The 22,452-nt window shown below is 42.5% G+C and overlaps 1 protein-coding gene across 6 annotated transcripts in view; it reads left to right on the top strand.

The window, feature by feature from the left end:
- The window catches only part of LTBP1 (latent transforming growth factor beta binding protein 1), a 514,666-nt gene that overhangs the window by 35,515 nt on the left and 456,699 nt on the right, over nt 1-22,452 (top strand). For all 6 annotated transcript variants that reach the window (XM_088474432.1, XM_088474435.1, XM_088474434.1 and 3 more), the window contains exon 2: nt 19,333-19,403. In XM_088474432.1, coding sequence (XP_088330558.1) covers nt 19,333-19,403 — 71 coding nt within the window. The remainder of the gene's footprint in view (nt 1-19,332; nt 19,404-22,452) is intronic.

Here is a 22,452-nt window from a genome sequence, read left to right on the forward strand (position 1 = left end):
GCTGGAGTAACCTGCAGACGTAACACTGCGGTGCAGCTGCGGAAGTCACATCTCACTCTACATACACCAAATGCAGAAAGCTCTGCCTCGACATATGAATATTCACTTTAGTATGGGTGTACTGATGCTAATTTGCACTAATGCTGGATAAAATATTCGATTCTTTTTAAAAGGATGTGCTGGCTCATTTTTGCACATATAAAAAAAAATAAAATAAAATATATATATATATATATATATATATATATACATAGCAATCAGATGGGTAGCACTCCAGGCACGTGTATGTATGTGTATATATCTATTTATCCATCTATATACACACACACGCAGAATACATATAGTATATATATATATATATATACACTTGTCAGACAGACATTTTTTTTAAAATATAACAAAACAGTTTACTTACTTTCATAACATTCTGAACTTGCAGGCTGGTGCTGTTCCCAGCTGTCTGTGTGTGCACAGGGCGGCTGCTTGTTGAAGCAGCATGCACGTAGATTGTCCTCAGGCTGGCTGGAGGCGGAGCCGTCAGTAGTGACTGACAGGCTCCGCAAAGGCTTATGGGAGGAGCTGCTGCTGGGCATGCGTAGCAGTTCCCCTGGCGGCCATTTTTTTAATGTACAGTAAGCTGCTGCTGCAACGCTGCCCTCGCGGCAGCTGGGCCGACAGCAAAGCAGAGGGAGGGGTGAAGGAAGGGCGCGCCGGTCACTAAAGGCATCAAAGTGAACGGCTCAGCGGGAACCGTCCCGGCGGTCCAATCCGATTTACACTGATTCTGTCTCAGTCACTAAACCAGCTTCGACAGAAGACATGCAGAATCTTCTAATAGTCCCATAACTTGTCTGCGATGGGGAGATAGATATGTTCTATGTAGTATGTTCAGGAAAAGTTCTGTATATGATGTTGCTGGCACCAGTTTGATAGATAATTCAAATGATCGTAGTATTTTTTCTGTGGTTAGAGATGAAAAATAATCACTGCAGTGCGCCAGACCAACTTTCTGATTATCGTATTGTATAGGGGTGTGTAGAAATGAATAATGTATTAAAATTGCCTTATTGTGAGGATTTTCTCCCAGTAACAAATCGTCTAGTCGGTTATTATAGTCATCTGGAGAGAGTTTTCTAGAAAGATTGGCTACATAGTGTTGGGCCTGTAGGTACGCCAGAGGCGAAGAGCTAAGTATTGGATATTTTTCTACCGCGTGCACAAACGGTTTCTTTGAATTACAGTCTATCAATTGTCAGGCTGTAGTAAGTCACTGTCTGTGCCATACAGTAAAAGGTTGTTCTGCGGCCCCGTTTTGAAACTTTGGATTGCGCATGAGTGGGAGATGTAGGGATACATATGGGTTTAGTGAGTGTTTGTGGTGTAATATATGCCACGTTCTTCTAGTGGACATCAATAAGTGATTAGCTCGAATTGCCACAGGTATTTTATAATCATGTAAATGTAAAAAGGGAATAATACCAATGTTATCTAGGAAAGTTGTTTCCAACATAGTATTTGCGTATTGATATTTATTGTGTATCCAGTCTCTCAAGTAATGTAAGTGAGCAGCATGACTATATGCACTTATATTGGGTAGATTAATAAAACCGATGTTGCTGGAGTTTTACAAGTCCAATTCTTGCTCTCCTACCATTCCAAATAAATATGCGGATCATCCTCTCAATCTCCATTGTGCCTTTTTTAGTTAATAAAATGGGGAGTGATTGGAGAGGGTATAGAAGTCTTGGAAATAAGATCATTTTAACCAAGTTTTCTCGGCCTAGATATGAAAGATTAAAATGTCACCATTTTCAGTCAGGTGTATAAATATTGGGACATTGACAGAATTTTCATATTTTGGCCTCTATTTACCACCACAATGGCTTTGAAATGAAACAAACAAGATGTGTTTTAACTGCAGACTGTCAGATTTAATTTGAGGGTAATTACATCCAAATCAGGTGAACGGTGTAGGAATTACAATGGTTTCTATATGTGCCTCCCTCTTTTTAAGGGGCCAAAAGTAATGGGACTATCAACTCAAAAGCTATTTCATGGACAGGTGTGGGCTATTCCCTCGTTATTTCATTATCAATTAAGCAGGTAAAAGGTCTTGAGTTGATTCTAGATTTGACATTTGCATTTGGAATCAGTTGCTGTCGACTCTCAATATGAGATCCAAAGAGCTGTCACTATCAGTGAAGCTAGCCATCATTAGGCTGAAAAATCAAAAAACCCATCAGAGAGATAGCAAAACATTAGGTGTGGCCAAATCAACTGTTTAGAACATTCTTAAAAAGAAAGAACGCACCGGAGAGCTCAGCAACACCAAAAGACCCGGAAGACCACGGAAAACAACTGTGTTGGATGACAGAAGAATTATTTCCCTGGTGAAGAAAAACCCCTTCACAACAGTTGGCCACATCAAGAACACTCTCCAGGAGGTAGGTGTATATGTGTCAAAGTCAAAAATCAAGAGAAGACTTCACAAGAGTGAATATAGAGGGTTCACCACAAGATGTAAACCATTGGTGAGCCACAAAAACAGGAAGACCAGATTAGAGTTTGCCAAACAACATCTAAAAAAGCCATTACAGTTCTGGAACAACATCCTATGGACAGATGAGACAAAGATCAACTTGTACCAGAGTGATGGGAACAGTATGGAGAAGGAAAGGAACTGCTCATGATCCAGAACATACCACCTCATCAGTGAAGCATGGTGGTGGTAGTGTCATGGCATGGGCATGTATGGCTGCCAATGGAACTGGTTCCCTTGTATTTATTGATGATGTGACTGCTGACAAAAGCAGCAGAATGAATTTTGAAGTGTTTCGGACAATATTATATGCTCATATTCAGTCAAATGCTTCAGAACTCATTGGACGGCGCTTCACAGTGCAGATGGACAATAACCCGAAGCATACTGCAAAAGCATCCAAAGAGTTTTTTAAGGCTAAAAAGTAGAATGTTATGCAATGGCCAAGTCAATCCCCTGACCTGAATCCGATTGAGCATGCATTTCACTTGATGAAGACAAAACTGAAGGGAAAATGCCCCAAGAACAAGCAGGAACTGAAGACATTTGCAGTAGAGGCCTGGCAGAGCATCACCAGGGATGAAACCCAGCGTCTGGTGATGTCTATGCATTCCAGACTTCAGGCTGTAATTGCCTGCAAAGGATTTGCAACAAAGTATTAAAAAGTGAAAGTTAGATTTAGGATTGTTTAGTTTGTCCCATTACTTTTGGCCCCTTAAAAAGTGGGAGGCACATATAGAAACTGTTGTAATTCCTACACCGTTCACCTGATTTGGATATAATTACCCTCAAATTAAATCTGAAAGTCTGCAGTTAAAGCACATCTTGTTTGTTTCTTTTCAAAGCCATTGTGGTGGTGAATAGAGGCCAAAATATGAAAATTCTGTCAATGTCCCAATATTTATGCACCTGACTGTATCATTATCCTCCCTAATACTGCGTAAAATGCTTTTTATTTTAATAGTATATAGATTATCAATATATTTGGTTAATTGTATTCCTAAATATGAGATTGATTTAGTCGTCCACTCAATGGGGATTTCCCTAAACCAGGCCGGGCGTGTAAATCCTTTTTTCAAATACAGTGCTGTTGATTTCTCAAAATTGACTTCAAACCCTGATACTGATCCTATTTCTTTTATCCGCGTCATCATTGGCCCAAGAGTAATCCTCGGGTCCGATATGAATAAAAGAACATCTTATGCAAAGGCAGATATTTTTACAGTTTCTGCACCAATCCCAATTCCCTTAAACTGTGACCAATTTTGCAAGATCCTAAGCATGGGATCTAGTGTTAAGTTAAAGAGCAGAGGGGAGAGTGGACAACCCTGTCTTGTTCCCCTGGTTATTGTAAAACCCTCTCCTACAGTCCCATTGACCAATAATGAGGTAGTCAGGAGGGTATAAAAAAATTTGATTAGAGACTGGAAAGTTGATCCAAATCCCCATCTATCCAGTATCTCATAAAGATAGGGCCATAAAACCATGTCGAATGCCTTGGTGGCTTCTAGGCTTAAAAGCATGGTTGAGGAGTCAGGATGGAGATTAGCCGCCATTACAGCTGCAATGGCTGAGCAAATACCTTTTACTGAGTGTCTGCCTTTAGTGAAACCTAGCTGGTGGATTGTAAACAAGGAGGCAGAAAATGTCTGCAAGCGATCTGCTAATATTTTGGCCAATATTTTAAAATCAATATTCAGTAGAGTAATTGGGCGATACGATGAAGGAAGAGTCAAATCTTTATTTGGTTTGGAATTAGGGAGGTAAGTGCTTGATTAAAGCTAGGGTAGTGAGGAGTGTCTGTACGTATTTTACTGTAGAGAGCACAAAGTGTCGGTATTATGTCATGTTGTAGGATTTTATAGTATTCAATTGAATAGCCATCATGGCCTGGGGATTTATTAAGATGCATGGAGGTTATATCTTTGGAAATTTCTTCTTCGTTGATATTAACTTCCAGCATCTCCCGACGTAAATGAGTGTTGCCTTGTCCAATATTTTAGACCTTAAAGTGGGATCGCTTGGAGTGGCCGTATAGATTTGCATGAAATATTCCTGGAGTTTCTGAGCTATATCTGAAGTTCTGGTGAGCAAAATTTGTGTGTGAGAATCCTGCAGTGCAGTTATGTGGTGTCGTTTCTTGAAACTTTTTGTCATATTTGCAAGTAAGGTACCAGTTTTCTTGCCCCACCGAAAGTATTTTTGTTTAATGTAATCCAGCTTCAGCTGGGCCTGGGTTAATAAAAAACTGTTTAGCAGTTTCTCTGAGTCCATATGTATGACATGGTTCTCTACAGTAGTGTTTCTAATATACTTTACCAGGGCGGATTGCATAGTGTGTTGTAGGTCAGTATGTTGTGTCCTAATATGTTTATTTCTTTTAGCAATATATGAGAGAATGTGACCCTGCATAACTACTTTAGAAGTCTCCCAAAACAAGACAGGGTTGTCCCAATGTTCTAAATTGTCTTCCATAAATTCCGTCCATTTTAATGTAAGGAATTTTCTAAACTGTTCGGAATGGTAAAGATATGATGGGAAGCGTCAAAAAGAGGGGCGTGTATGAGTCGATTGGGATTGAAGGGTTACGGATACTGGAGCGTGGTCGTATACTAATATATCTCCTAGCGAGGTTGAGATAATTTCTGAGAGAAGTGTTGTGGAGAGAAGGATGTAATCTATACGAGAGAAGGACCCATGGACCACAGAATGGAACGTATAGTACCTGTCAGTGGTGTTAAGAAATCTCCAGGGGTCTGATAAAGAATGATCAGTCAATAATTGTGGAATATGGGTCCATTGGGAAGCTAAGGGGTTAGCTGGTATTGTACACTTATCTATATAAGGGTCTGCGACCGTGTTTAAATCACCACCTAGTATCAAATTGTAATTGATCCTACTATGGAAAAGCAGGGTTATAGACTGATAAAAAGCATGTAGATCAGTATTAGGTGCATATAAATTGAACAAGTTGGTCAAACTTATCTTCCATTAGTTTGAATTAATTTGTTAGTTCTAAGAGATCATAAAATGATTACTACGTGTCCAAATCCAAATTGGATGAAGTTGAATAATTGATAATAATGTTACCAGCCAGTGTGTGGGGATAGATTGAACACAGTTATAAATTTAGTGTTTAGGTGATTTGTGATGTAACACCACACATTAGTAATCCATGGGCATTTAAGCAATTTGAATCATAACCCATTGTACAATCTAATTAGAAAGTTCACCTGGCACATTTCCCAGGCTCTATCAAATTGAATCAAATTGATCCCACCATGTGTGTCAAACTACTCTCCAAACACTAGTGTCAAAGACTATATTTATATCTTATGTTTCAGAATGTTATATGGGGTTTTTGTGCTGGGAACTGACTGCCTTTATTTGTGTGTAGCATTATAGCAAGTATGATGAGAATTATTTTTGCAACATAGATATGTGTTTAACATTGTTTTATACATTACCTCCGGAAAAATGACCATAGTGGCTAATCATTGAGCATTGCTCTAAGTATTTCTTATGAATAATGAATATATATCGACGGTAGACTACTACTACTACTACTACTAAAGATTATCTGTCCAGCCACCCAAATTGATGGCTGGTTGGAACAAAAATCAGGTAATGCATGTGAGCAAATGACAATAGGCCGTTTGCTCCCAAACATAAGAAAATACATGAAAATGGTCATTCAGACAATTTGGTTAAATCCATTTGATTTACCCAACTTGTCTGAGTGATCGTTTTCTGCCATTTTCCAGTGTTCTGGAGCAAATGGCCAATTGGGGTTTGCTCTCGGACATTACCAGATTTTTATTCCAGCCAGCAAGCACTGGGTGCAGCATCAGGTCACAGAACCCGGCAGTGGGCGTCTTTTTACTTTTGCATATATTCAGAGATGCAGCGTGTGTGCTGCTACCTCCATCTCTGAATCAGGCCTATTGTGGCTAATTGAATCAGCCCTAGTTGAAGCAAATGCCATTTTATGACAGACGTTGTTTACATGTCTACTGCAGCTCAAAATGGCAGCATATATGGGGGAGGTTCCGGCTTCTGATGAAAGCATGAGGTGATCTGAGTATTTTTTGCTGTCTGCGACATAATGCAGGACAAAAAATATGCACAATCTAAGCACTAAGAACAAAACAATGATAAACTCTTCAATTAATATGGAGCCCATCCACCATATCAAGGTGAACCCCTTCAGATGGGCTCCTAACACTACTAACAGTGCAGATCCTAACACATACAAATGTCAGACCCTCCAACATAACCCCTTCCACCTGCTACAAAAAGCTCTGCTCCTAGATTTCTCTCTTAATTGATGATTGCAGCCACCTGTGCTGAAACACCTGTCTCTTTTAGCTAGCTCAATACAGGTGTCTGCAATCATTAATTAAGAGAGAAATCCAGGAGCAGAGCATTTTGTACCGAGTGGAAGGGGTCATGTTGGAGGGTAGACAAATGCAGAATTTGACTATTCAAATGAGATGCAGTGACTGTGATGAATGCATTTATAGGGGCCTTCCCTGTTTAGCAAGGGAATAGATACAGTACCTTTCTTTTATCGTGAAAAATACTTTTGTTCTCTATGCCCTTGGAGGTGGCAGACACCATGGGCCTGATTCAGAGATGCACGCAGTCAATGCCTTGGCTGCGTTTTTTTGTGGCAGTGACAATATGTAGTGCTAATGTCATCCTTCCCCGTGTGTACTAGTGTGTGGCAGAATGTGCGAGCCCTGAGATGTCCACTTTCAGCAGAGCCGTCCCTAGCCAAGTTGGTGCCCTAGGCAAAATTTTGGCTGGTGCCCCCTACTGCGTGTATATAGGGAGATTCCATGATGGTGGCACTCAGAATAAATACACAGGCAGGCTGGATTACCAGCGTTTCAATGCTTTATGTGTTGCATTTTCGTCCCTCCTATTGTTATATATATATGTATATATATATATAATATATATATTTATATATACACACACACATTTATTTATTGACATTATATATCATTATATATATATAATATATATATATATACACTTTTTTTTTTATATGCGCACACACACACAGCCCCACTGAGTCAGACTCAGCAGCACCTCTCTCTGCCCAGGACGTGCCCACCCCACCCCTCCTCCCCCCTCCTGTCTTCCAGCCTGAGCTGGATAAGTTACCTAGAGGCTGGACTCAGTGGGAGTCGCGGGGACCGACTGCAATCTGTGCGTGCTTGATGCTGCAGATGCTGGGTGGTCCGATGAAGGGCTCTGGGCGCGGCAGCAACTCACGGTGACTAATGTCAATATGTAGGCGGGGCGGAGCCGTGATCATCCCTCACAGTTCTACTCCGCAAAGGACCATGGGAGGAGTGGCCGTGGCTGGGCATGCGCAGTATTGCCCTCCCGCGGCCAGGGCCAGCAACAGAAATCTCGAGGGCCCGGCACACTTATGTTTTTGGGGCCCCCCTATCTCCTTCCAGTAGGTACACTACATGCAGGTTGGCCTCCCAGCCCCAAGCCCCTGTGCCTTACAGAGCCAGCCCCAGTGCCTCACAGCCCCAGTGTCTCACAGATCAAGCCCCAGCCTCTGTGTCTCATAGCTCCAGTGTTAGTGTATCACAACTCCAGCCCGTGTCTCACAGCCCCAGCACCTCTCCAGCTCTGTGCTTTCATCTCCATCCCACCTGCCAATTCATCTCCCGCTTCCCCTAACCACCGCCCGAACTGTGTCTCCACAACCACCACCAGTGGGCAGTGGTATGTGATGTGGGGGTTCTATACACACACGCCCGGACTTGTGTATCAATAGCTCCCACTGCGAGGGAGACGGTACGTAGAAGATTACCGCCGCCAGGAAAAAGGTAAGTATCGGTGGCGGGGTGGAGCAAAGGGGTGGGTGGCAAGACTGAGAAAAAAGTGGGGGGCACCTAGAAAGAGTGATGGGGGTCAGAACAGCAAAGAGGGGCAGGGCGTAGTAGATAATGAGGTGACCTGGCATATGCACATGAATATATATTTACATATGTAAATATATTAATGCAAACACATATATACACACACACACACACTACTATATATATATATATATATATATATTTGCAGCAATGCAGCACACACACATCTATCTTGATACTAGACCCGGAGTGCCATCCAGTTCTATTGGATATATATATATATATATATATATATACTTACACACACAGATTGCAATATATATATTACAAACCAATTATTAAAATCTTTCCTCAGTGGCAGTGCACTTACAGAGGGAGGCATTACACTGAGACTCCTGGACGTTGGGCTTGATGGTGAGGCCGGCGGCGCTTGTCTGACGTCAGCAGTGTGATGTCATGCGGCGCCAAGCAACTGTATGTGCATCGCATGCAGGCAGAGTTTGTGTGAAGCCTGAGAGAGCACCACTTTTACCTGCAGCATGCTGGCGGCTCGGACCCGGCTCCTCTGACCAAGCGGATGACGTCACGCGTGCTGCGCCGGGTCAAAGCAGACTGTATTGTTAGAGGCTGCCGGACTTCCTCTCCTCTGTCACTGTACCCTGCAAGGAGGACACATGAACTGCTATACTGAGATTCCTGTCGCTGGGCCTGCCCGCGGCCATCTTCCTGGTCTCCGACTCGAGTCCTCCTGTAGATGCAGAATGAGCTTCTATGCAGAAGCTCATTCTGAGTCTCTAACCTGCACTGTGTAGAGCCGTAGAATGCCCCTAGGCATTCCAGTCGCCCTAGGCATAAGCTTAGAATGCCTATGCCTAGGGCTAGCTTTGACTTTCAGTGCCCATGCACGCTGCAACACCACCGGTGGTTCTAGACACTCCACCATTGATGCACCATTACATGTACCATCGACACTTGACACTTGTATGGCAGGTGCAGCGTCTCCATCTGAACATTGTCTCTGTGGCTGCAGCTCTGAGAACACAGCAGCTTTCACTGACACGCGCACAACACTCCCATAACATGCCCATGTGACAGATCTATGTGCGTTCACTTCAGGCCATCTCCCAGTCACCACCAGTAACTCCCATGGTTTTTCCTCGCCATTTCTGATTCCAGCAGTCCTGTAGGCACCAGCACATTTGTACGTACACTTAGGGAAAGGCATGCGCCATTGGGGTTTTCAGAATATTTTGCACAGTAGCCAGTAATCCCTTAACTACATGAATCAGGCCCCATATCTCAGCCTAAACTTTTAACCTTCCAGTTGCTCTTTAAATGGGAAGCCATATTTCTAGACACGTTTTAAACAATGTAATTAATGTAGTCAAAAACATACAAAATTGACACGTAATTAAAGAGGGAATTCAATTCAACGGGAAATGCCACCAAGCACTGCCGTGATGCCCAGCTACACACACATTGGGCACTTACTTGCGATTCCCTATAAAGACAGTTGAATGTCACCTCACTGCATATTTGACTACTCTTTCATCATTTCTAGAAGACTTTCAAATTTTGGGGAGTTCTCCAGGATTGCTGGACAGTAGACAATCCACCCATATCCTGGCCTCTTCCTCAGTAAAGTGGCCAGTCCTAAGGGCATATGATTTATTTTGCGATGAATGACAACATCATGGTCCTCTCACTATGGTGTAATACAGTGAAGGGAGGGGCTGCAATTACTTGATTTTCTGTGCCACACCCCCTCCTACCTGGATTTCTCTCTCCTGGAGGACACCATTAAAAAGTAGGTAAGTATCCCTTACTGTCCTGCTTAATGTAACATTTAAATGAGGCTAAACTGTGGTGATTATTGGCTGTCTCTAAAACAGAACTCATAACATTGTAATGCAGCAAACAGATACTTTTACGCTAGTTCTCTCTCGCTATTTTTATTTTAGGTTCTGGTTACAAACAGAACAATACTTATTGTTCCCATGCAGGCTGCTTTTTGAAGTTTGATCTCTATCTCCTTTTATAGATAAAGGCCAGTGCTGAATACTTATTAAAGCAAAGCAAGCTTCATAATTCTAGAGCACATAATACAAAGGCATGTGGCAGTGACTTTATATGCTCATTTTTATTTTTGTTATTTAGCTTTCTATATTGAGAAAATCAGCATAAAAATTTTAGGCACACAGGACTCAGCAAGTATTATATTATAGGTTGTTTTAAGGCAGCAAAATCAAATGATCTAATTTCAAATATATGTTCAAATATTCTTTGGGGTAAATTTTGTAAGCGTTGGTTTTGTGTCGGTTTCAAAATCATCAGACACCGACGGGTATCGACAGCGTGTTTGTTTCTAACCATCTATTTTCAGTGTCAGTTGATAACTGACGGTGATGTAGGTCAGTTTTTGCTGGCGTCAAGTTTGTCGGGTTTGTTATTTCCAGTGGAATCCAACTGCACATAGAAATGAAAAACCAACTGAAAACCATTAAAAAACCGACAAACACTTCCTAGTGCTTTTCTATTGGCCAAAATATACCACATGCTGTTCTACATAACAAACCCCTTATTAAAACTCCCAAACTACCAAACTACCTAAGCACTTTGTGAGGGTCTATGTAGGGATAGGACATCAAAAGAAAACATTGGAAGTACCGATAATTTTTACATTGGTTACAAAAATTTCTTAGTCCTAAACATTGGTTCTGTAGGAGTGATGTTAACTGATGTTTAGATTTTTTTTTTAGTAAACTCTCAACTTAAACATATGATAAACTAATGAACTTTTAAAGTAATTCTTATACTATGTCTATCTACATGGAGGTTCACAGTATAATTGAATATCTTTTGTTGTCCACTCTCCCAGACTTTACTCTTTCATCCTAAGCCTTTTCTTTAATTAATTTTTTTCTCTCTCTTCTCCACTCTCAATAAGTTGCACTGCGCACACGCATCTATTGTTTTGCGATCACGCACGAACAGAGGATCCTTTTGCAAAGTGAGTGACAGGTAATCAGCATTTGGGGGAGGTAATGGGGGGTGGTTAAAAATAGCGTTTTAACATTGTTACATCAGCGTTCATAAATTAGGCTTTGTGATTTCCTACAAAGTGTGAAAGCTCTCTGCGTCTCAGGAGAGCCGCTGTATTGTAACAGGTCAGACCTCCCTTAAGGGCTCCCTGAGGAAGGCCTGAGGGGCTGATACATGTAGGAGCCACCAGTATATCGACACAGACACTGACATTTTAGACTATTGGAAACATCTAAGTTGAGTCCCTGGGTCCCATAGTCTCCAGGCCGCGAGATCTCGTGAGATTGTGGCACCGGAGTTCTCAGACAACTCGGAAGGCTCTGTGGAGACCACGGTGGTGTGCTTGCAGCCTGAGCACACTGGAATACAGTCCCTTCCTTGCAGGCTGTCTCTGGAGAAGAGAACATCAAGGAAGATATTGAGGATCATCAAGCGAGGCCTCACCGGGACTTTTATTATCTGACACTGAAAGCACTATCTACTTAGAGGTAGGCTGGTGGACGCTCTCCTCCCGATCACTGACTGCTGTTTTATTTTCCCTTCTGATCCTTATTCTCCCCATTTCTGCAAGCCTAATACACTAATTGAACATAACTTTGCAAACACTGTATGGAGAGTTCTCCAGGATTGCTGGAATTGAACCACATACAACATCCTAGTTTCTGGTTTTATTACTGTTTATTCCTCTCCTCAACACATAGTTTTCACATTACTGATCTATTTCGTTTCTCTCCATATCACCATTCAGTCATTTATCAGGCGCAGGCTTTCCCCCTTACCCTGCCACAAGGGCTGCATTGATGGTTGATGTTACTGATATTTATGCTACTACGCGATGTCAGATGCAGATGAGAAGGCAGCTGTGGGTGTCCCAAAGCCTGGGTAAACTTCGGAACTATTAACATATTTTCGCAGCTGCGATCGCATTAAAGTCCATCTCTGAATCTGGCCTTGTATCTCCACAAACAGGGCTTGTCACTTCATAGGCTGACACTCAGGCACCACTGAGTCTGTCATGCAGCGCATATGCAGTGAGTGCCTGACACTGTCATTCACTGCTTAATTACCAATAGCTGCAGCAGCCTGCCACCCCAGCAACCAGTGACTCAATGAGAGCAGCACCACTGGCAGTGAGCCAGTCCTATGTGTTGCTGCTGCTGATTGGCTGACCAGTTTCTCTTTCACTCTGTCAGCCGCCACCCCTAGCAGCAGCAGTAGCCTAGTCAGTGTGTTGTATTAGGGGTCTATTTACTAAGCAGTGTTAGGAGACACAGTGAAAAGTGATAAGAAAGTGATAAGGTGCCAGCCAATCAGCTCCCAACAGTCATTTTTCAAACACAGCCTGTGAGATGACAGTTGGGAGTTGATTGGTTGGCACCTTATCCCTTTCTTATCACTTTTAACTCTGTCTCCTAACACTGCTTAGTAAATAGACCCCACATGTCTCTTAAGTTGTGGTTGAATATAAAACAAGGAGAGAGCCACCTGGCAGCCCAAAGCAGTGAAAGCACCACACAGTTGGATCTATTCATTATCACTTAATTTCTATAAAAGCAGGTGAAAATGTTAATTTTCACCTGTTTTGTAGAAATTAAGTGTCCGGGCCATTCATCAAAAAGGTAAAACGGAGATATCACAGATATCTCCTGCTTACCTTTCACTTCCGATGTGGCCCGCTGTCCCCATACACTAGTCGACTCGGCAGTGCTAAGTTTCACTGCTCTGAAAGGAGCAGCGAAGCCGTTGTGGGGAGACAGCTGATTTTCGGATCAGACCCAGATGTGTGAAAAGGTTGTTAATAATGCTTTGTCTAAAAGAATGTGTTTTAGAACTTAAATGCGCCTATTATTTTGGCTGGTTGGCTGGCGGTTTTTGGTCGATTTGCAAACCAATGCTTAGTAAATCTGCGGTTTGTATACTTGTCTATGTACAATAATTGATAATTGGTCTGATGTCCTAAATTTGGTATTTTGGTCAGTTTACCAACGGTTTTGCCTTTAGTAAATGGTCAGACTACAAAACTGATGGAAAGGTAATAGAGAATGGCGGCAAAGAACGCAGGTGTGTCACGGCCATTTTGGGGGCGTGTCACACCCTGCAACTGCGATCCGTACACAACAAATATAGCTCTGGCCTCTCAATTCCCGTCAAATCTGCGGGACCATAGACTCACTCAGGACTGCAACAACTGAATGATCTACGACCTCTGCTGCCTCTTTGTAACCAGATGCTGTATTATTTCACACAGATGCGTGGATTTAAATAGCCGCAGGTGGGCATCTCAATACATCTTCCAGCGGCTGCGACATTTGCATAATATCACATAGCAGCTACGTACACAGACGCAGCGGTGGCGGCATTAGCATACAACTCTGATACTAAGTTCACTCATTTCATACACGCAGATACCAGAAGTTGTAGGTAGTGTTGCGTGTCCTGAAAAGCAAGAGAAGTAGTCCTTATTGATCAGTACCACAAAACGAGGAACATACAGTAAGGACAAAATATAAGACAACTTTTTAAAAAGAAAAAAAAAATAATGGACAGATATTTTCCTGGCTGTTAAAAAGAAAATGTTGAAATAAAAAAAAAAATACAAATTGTAATTTTATATTATTGTCAACATTATCCTACTTTCTATTAGAACTTTATGGTGAATCTAGTCTTTTGTGTTTGACCAAAAACAAGCCTGTTTCCTGATAATCATGCACTCAAAATCAGTATCTGTGTGTGTGGTTCTCTTCCACTTGCACTGACAGGCCTCCGTGATATCAGGCCATACCTTACGCACATGACTAATTGTATACTGACATCCAGAAAAGACAAGTGCCCCTAGGTTGCACACAAATTGCAGCCTAAAAACCTGACAATTTACAAGATATGCATACAGCCCTGAGCTCCCACACTCCCATGTCTCTGCCTCCCCCTTCTCCCCATAACAGTGTCATCAGCCCTCTGAACCCCCACTCCCCATATTGATCTGCCTCCCACTCCCCCATAGCAGTATCATAAGCTCCCTATGCCATTACTCCCCATATGTCTTTGTCTCCCCCTCCCATAGCATTGTCATCAGCCCCCTGAGCCCCCACTCCCCATATGTATCTGCCTCCCCCTCATCCAGTTCTTACCTTTATCCTAAATGGCTGGGTCAGGGTCCTACAGCTCCACGTGCATTGCCTGGCTTCCTTTGCAGCTGATCAGCATCAGGCAGAAAGTGAAAGTAAACACACTTTCTGCCTGTGTCAACTATCGAGATGGTTAGACTCGCGGGGCGAAAAGGAGGTGGGGACTATCTGAAATGGGACAGAGCCTCGTGACTCTATCCGTCCACGTCATTGAGGGGGCGTGCCCAGCATCCTCCGAGATGCTGGGCTGCCCCCAGGCCTACACCGAGAATAGGTGCTGTGGGCATGCACACAGCCTCTATTCTCCTGCTGCTCACCTGCTGCTCTATGCAGAGCAGCGGAGTGTGCTCCCCCCCACCACAACCAGCCATCGGATGGGCATCGGAATGCTGCATCCTGCATTCCTGGTATTCAATGGAAAAAGTACTTCCGTCGAATCAGAAACATCAATGTCCATCCCTACTGAGCATCGGCTCTGTGTTCTGCTGCTGCAGCCTCAGTCCTGATATCTCCTCCTGGCTGGCTCGGATCGCTGAGACAGTGATCAGTGCCAGAGCCAGCTGAAAGAAAAAAAAATCTACCACTTGGCCCCTAGGCATTCCAGTTGCTCCTAGGCATTTGCCTATTATGCCTATGCCTAGGGCTGGCTCTGTGATCACCAGTGCTATTATACTCATCCTCTGGATTCTTCACAGCACTACATAAATCTATTCCTGATGTTGAATCTAATCTTGAGATAGGGATGTGTTGCATAAACATAATATCATATAATCTGAGAATATCTACAGATCTATGGCTGCCTGTGATTTGAATGATTATACAGACAAATCCATGAAGCCAATTTAGCAATTTTCACAGTATTTGTTTGAATTTTAAGTACAATGTAAGGTGGTGATTATATAAAATGGATTGTTAGGGAGATCACCGTTTATTGCAACCACCTCATTTATTTCTAGATATTTTCTCTGCATAACATACATTTGTCACCATTTTTCTTACATATTACCCCCCCAAAAAGTAATATTTCCACATTTTCTTTTCTTTGTAAGACAGAAGTAGGGACGTGTGGTGAGGTCAATAGCTGGGGAGGCACAGGCCAGTATCAGAGCCAGATTTAACCACACATACAGTATATAGCGCAGATATTCACCACACACAGATCTCCTCGTTGCACAGATTCCCCCTCACACATGTCTCCCACTAGCACAGAAGATCCCCCCTAGCACAAAAGATGTCCCCCAGAAACACACACAGATCTCCCCCTAGTAGAAAAGATCCCCATCCCTTACACAGAAGGTGTCAGCCCCTGCATAGTGACAAGATGCCAGCAACTGGAGTCTGCAGGAAACCGTCTATCCTGTTACACATTTCCGGGGAATGCTGGGACAAAAGGTCGACACACTTAAGGTTGACATGTAAGACAGAACACCATGGCGGGAACCTACATCAAAATCTGGACACTGCTGCCAGCGCGGATGATACCAGTTGGAGAAACTACTTCTGATTCGGAATCAGTATGAAATCCCGGCACTTGGGATGGCAGCTGTCAATATACTGACAACGGCATGCTGAGTACTCAGGATGCCGACAAGGGTCCGGAAAGTATGTTCACCATCCCCCCTTGTCCCCCTAACCCTCCTTTTCTGTATCCTAACACTAACCCCCCCCAACCCCTTGGTGCCTAAACCTAACTCTCCTCCTTTAGTGCCTAACACTCCCAGTGGTGCCTAAACCTAACCATCCCCAGGGGCACCTAACCCTTACCTCCCTCTCCCCAAGCCTAACCCTCCCCGTGACACCTAAACCTAACCTTCCCCCCCGCGGCTAAGTCCTAACAAGCCCCGCTTTACTTACCATCAGCATCTCAGCTGTCGGGATTCCGGCATCGGGATGTCCACTACTGTCAGTATTCCGGCGCCGGTCTTCTGGCCGAGTAGCGGCATTCAGGCACCGGGATTACGTCAGCTGGGATGCCGGGTGTAGGTATGTTAACTACATATCTCTGATTCACCAAATTAGAAGCAGTTTGCAATCATGATCATTAGGGCCACTGGGTCACTCCTGTCTGCCTGGGCCCTATACAGGTGTACCACCTGTACTCCCCTGTTGTCAGCCGTGATTATCCAATTGCCTCCTCACCTTTCAGTGGGTTGAGCATGCGGTCAATCCACAAAGCATTTACAGTGTGCTTCATGTGCTATTATGTGAATGACCCATTAGTCTTACGGCTCCTACATACTAGATGATTTTATTAATGATTTGGCCAATTCCGACGCATCGGAACGACAAATCGTTAAAATTGTCCAGTGTGTATGCACTATATCGTGCATTGCGCGCTCCCACTTAGTCAGCTGCATCGCCTGATCTTTTGTACATGCAGTCAAATTAGGCGATACAGCTGATGATCCCATGCAGTGCTATGCGGTGGGGGTCGGCATATCGGGCAGCCAGGCACCGGATCGCCGCCCGGTGTGTACGGACCACTTGATATGTCGGCCCGTTGGCAAGGGGGTGGTGTGTCTTTTGTTCGATTGTTCATTTGTCTGTGGTTTCTCCCAACAGGTAGAGGTGCAGCCTGGCGGGAAGCAGTGCTCCTGGGTGGCCTATTATTAGCGCAGGAGTGCCTGGGTAGCATCTTGCCTTTGAGAGCGGGAAGTTGGTCACCGCCTAAAGGTCGGACCTGATCTCCATTCCAAGGGAGGGGCCAAGGCTGTGCCAATTAGGGGAGGTTGGTACTGTCCCAGGTCAGTCTGCGCAGGGCAGGGATCCGCCCCTATTATTTAGTATTAGTATCCATCGGGCTGTGGCCTTGGAGCACTGCTTTCTTCTTGCCACCTTTTCTAAAATTTCAATTTGATCAATAAATTCTGTCTGTGACCTCTTTTAATTCCATATACATGTGTCAGTGTGTTTATTTCTAGGTTTAGGCTTAAGTTAAGTTAACAAAAGGGAATAATAAAACAAATGGGTGACTTATCAGTACAGTACCACTAAATTTGGCAGGCAACTTTGTTTTTACTTTATTGCAACAATGTTGCAGAACTTTGCAAATCAGTCAACCCTAAAGGGGCCTATCCACTAGGCGACCTGAAAGACTGAACGACTAGCATTCAGACCTTCAGGTCGCCGAGGTGCGGTGCCCGCACTGAACGGCATTCACTGAACGTCATTCAGTGCAGGAGCCCAGCCTCCTATCTCTGAACATGCTGAACCTGACTATCGTAGTCAGGTTGGCCCGCATGTTCAGTAGATAGTCGGGGTCGGCAAGGACCCAGCGTGCATGCGCATTGCTGGTCCTTGCCGGCTATCCATTACACGACTTTCTGTACGATGCAAAAAGTCATGTAATGGATAGGCCCCTTTAGTGCTGCAGTCTTTTTGAAACTTGCATTTTTCTTTTTCAACTTTGAAATGATTGAAACTAAAAATGATGTTTGTTGATGGTCCTATTATAATTTTGGAAATTGGATTTAAATTAAAAAGAAAAAGAAGTAACTGGCAGTTTCTGTAAGGTTTTAGAATGACACAGAATGGAGAGTCTTGTTTTTCTTTCAGTGAATAGGCTTAATGAACATAAATGTCCTTTTATTATACAGAATAGGTCCCTTTGTACTTGCAGTCAGCTTAGCATATTTATATTACGTTTGTATAGTGTTACATACATAACAGTGACTTAACATTTTGTAGTATTGTTCTTTGTTATAGCTAAAAGTACATTATATAATAAAAGAGAATAAGCTGTCTGGTTTTATAAACCCACATTCTTTAGTCTGAGAGTCACATTGGGAAATTGTACTCATATTTAAGGGGTCGTCATAAAATGTCAACATGATTAGTACTACAAAATACATCTAGTATAGGAAAAAGGAACCTCTTTTGCAGTTATGCCGTACTTCCCAGTTCTATGGAAGTCACCATGAGGATAGAAGTGTTTGCCATGCCATGTAGGGTTCATCATGGCCATATCACAGCCAGAGGTTTAGGGTTCATCATGGCCAAGTCACAGCCAGAGGTGTAGGGTTCATCATGGCCACGTCACAGCCAAAGGTGTGCCATTCCCTTCTTCTGCAACACGTTTGGCTCCCTCACATCTGTAACACATTTTATACCATCACTGTAGTATTTCTATTCCACTGTATCTGCATCCTGCTGGCCGCAAAAACAGATCATATGATCTAAAGACTAGCAAAAATTGTACTACCTTATACTTGCCTGCTCAAAATTTCAGGATGCTCTCCTGCTCTTCCAGAAGTGTAGATCAGCCTCCCGATTTCTGTCCACTTCACCAGTAAAGTGGGCGTTTGGAGCTTGATGATGTGTTTCACTGCCTCCCCCCACCAGACTGAGGTAGTCAACCTGTGACACTCCAGCTGCTGTGGAACTACACATCCCAGCATAGCCATCCACAGTTTGACTGTTAGGGCATGCTAAAATTGTGTCAGAGCTTTCTGGGATATGTAGTTCAGCAGCTGGAGTGCCACAGGTTGCCTACCGGGCCAGCACTACACATTGCTAAAAATCGTGACATTGTACAGCAGGGATAAGGCATCAATTACGTGTTTGTCACCAATCCCCCTGCACGTCCCAACTGGACCTCTCCTTCTGGGATCTCCCAGATGGGACCACTGAAGAGTGGCAAGTGTGTACTAAATGGCAATACATTTATAATGCATTAGCAATAGTTGTAGTTGGATGTACACTATACATGATCATACTAAATGTTTATTTCTTTTTACAGGGTTAATGTCTGTGGAGGCAAGTGCTGTCATGGCTGGAGCAAATCATCTGGATCTGAAAGGTGTACAAAACGTAAGTGTGGAAAATCGACACATTTTTGTTATTTTTGGTATTTTACTAACTGCATAAAATGATGACATACAGCATCTAAACAGAAATAAATGCATGTCCTGGAAAAAGTGTAAAAGTCACTCTAAAGTTCTGGTTCGTAAAGTTCTGGTTCGTATCATTTTTGCAGCACCTCAAATGATTCCATGGTATTTTTTTTTATATTGTCTCTTAAAATACTCTGAGAATACTGAAATACTCCAGAAATACTCCTAATTTAAACCTCATTCATGTTTCAATTAAGTTATAGACGTAAAGAGAACTGTCTTCATTTAATGTGTCATGTTTAAATTTAGGAATGTTTTTGTTCAGGTACAGTTGTGCTCTTACATACATCCCTCATAAAACGCATCTGTATGGAGTTCCAGTCACTTCCTATTGAATGTTTAGGCTAACACAGAGGTTCCCAAACTCGGCCCTCAAGGATTTGGGATTCCCTGGGCCTAACAACAAGCAGGTCATTTTGTAACTGACAAGAAGCTCTGCAGGTATCAGCTAAGCAGGAAATACTGTAACCCCAACATTTTCATTTTCTTCCTGTTAAGTTCATGTAAATATCTTGTCTAACAACATAAAATCTTCTAATTTGCATATTTGTACATTAGGGTCCTGATCCTCTATTGGGCGCAGTTGCTTTCATATCTGCATCTTTTGCTGCAGTCACATCTGTGACTTTATGCTTCCTGGGGTACATCCATGCGTCCGAATGTGCAAGGACCGAGATGCCCATTTTGGGCATATTTAATGTGGCAAACATGCGCTATGCAACTTTAGTCGCACCATCGGATGCACATTGCAACTTGCACCAGTCCTATGGCAGGGGCAGATTATCCGTCTGAATATGATCTTCTATGTGAATGATCCTGCTTCTCTGTACATAACCATGTCCTCAACACCCCCATTAGGCGCTACATCTCAGCCCGTCTGATTAGCCAGCCTGTTACCTCCCAGTCACTGCCCAGGAACGCCCTGTACAAATCCAATACACTTCTGCTACCAGCGTCTAAATCTGTACTGGGACTCTGTATGAACAAAATCGTGACGCATGCACAGTGTGACTCAGACGCATGCATAGACAAAAAAATTGTTCCACTGCATCTGACATCGCGCTGCACTGACTTCTGACTCAGAATCAAGTCCCAGGTTCAATCCTGCACCTTACAACAGTTTAACTAGTGGCATCCTATTCATCCCACTCCTGATATATGAAGGAGATAATCTCTGCACACCCACAGCCGCTACCATTTAGACATATTGGGCTGGATGCATGACGCCGTCCTTCGCATGCATGCCGCCGTTGTCTTGGTAAGAGCGGCCCTTTGCGATGGAGGGATTTCCTTTCTCTCACAGCACTCTGTGGAGAGAAGCCCATAGGCTTCTATGGGTAACGCCATCAGGAAGATGGCATTACCCACCGCAACCAAGCACCGGAGTACATCGCATTGAGAGGCTTGGTGCATATGAGAAATGCGGTGAAATGCGCATTTTGGGGGATTGACCACATTTCTCAGGTTGCTGCATCCCACCCATTAATAGTTGGCGTTCAATTTTCACAAACAGGAAACAGGAACAGTTTTGTTGCGGACCTGCTTTCTTGCAACTTTACATAGGACTCTTAGTTCATTTTCCTCTTGTCTAGTACATGGCTCTAAAACTCCAGCTAAAGTTTGGGCACAGTCATACTTATACCTTAGGGTGCAAATCTTTTCATTCTGTATATAGAGCTTATATAATTAATGAAATTGTAAATTATGTAACATTGAACATCCAACCAAATGACTGATTTTAACAGTCTTGCGTAATCAAACAGATAAGAGTTCATATTTGATTAGTTGTTGTGGGATACAGCACTTGTGTTTTAAATTAGCTCCAAAACATGTACATAGATACAGTACCAACAAAAAATATTGTCAAATTAATCATTAGATCTACCAACAAGGCATAGACGCATAGGGAAGCCTACAAGCAGCTCTAAAAAAAATAAATAAAAAAAGCTGGTAAAGGTATATATCAAAAGCATTTGTACTTTAAATAATATTTTTACTAGTGTTCAGGACACTTAACGGACTGCACTTTCACAAATATTATTGCAACATACAAGCTTTGTGAGAGGCCAAAGAAGCCAGGCGGTTGGGTGGCAGCATGTTACAGGCAGGCATCTTTTTCATCTTGCAACATTTTTCTTTTTTCTTATATATATTTACCAACATAAAAAGTGTCAAAAAATATTTATTAATTCATTTTTGAATCCTTTTATTTAATTAATATAGATTGTTGGGTCTTGAGAGTAACAATGCAGCTCTGCTATGATAAAGAGATGAATAATTGAAAATAATAAATAGCTTATAGCCATAAGGTTAAAACCAGGTCTGGCAGCTGCTACAAGTTAACAGAAATTAAAAATACTAAGTATTTTCTATATTTGTTTTTTTTTTCTGCATATCATGCCAGATAATTTTAGTATTCCTGTTGCAATCTTAATTAGTAGGTAGAAAATACAATATTAATGTAAATTATATCAATCACAGTTCAAATGTGTACAGATAATAATAATAATAATAATAATAATATAATACTGAATTTGTTTTAATGCTTGTTTTTCCAGAAAGAAAATACAGTGACCTGTAGATGGCAGTGTTGTTTAGTTTTGTCTGCATAAATCAAATACAAAGTGCAGTTATTACTGTACACATAGAAGATCTGGCAGTGTGTTATATTATGAAGAATAGTTCCTGGGCTGTAAATATTACTCAATTAATAATTGTTTATCGCTACTTTCAATCTCCTTCAAGAAGTATTACAGAACACTCAAACACCACTTGAACATGGATTTTAACTCTGTAATAATAGAATACAGACCATAAGCGATTATGGAACCTGCTCTACAAAATAAATAACTTTCCTTTGTAGTGTGGAGATAAAGGCCCAGATTTATTGTCCTGAAGTTGCTGCTTGCAGTTTGAAAGCTTCCATTTTTTAATAGTCTTATGTTATAAAATAAAGCTTGGTACAC

The sequence above is a fragment of the Taudactylus pleione genome, unplaced genomic scaffold (assembly GCF_031769625.1).
Source record: "Taudactylus pleione unplaced genomic scaffold, aTauple2 ptg000154l, whole genome shotgun sequence".
Lineage (NCBI taxonomy): Eukaryota > Metazoa > Chordata > Amphibia > Anura > Myobatrachidae > Taudactylus > Taudactylus pleione.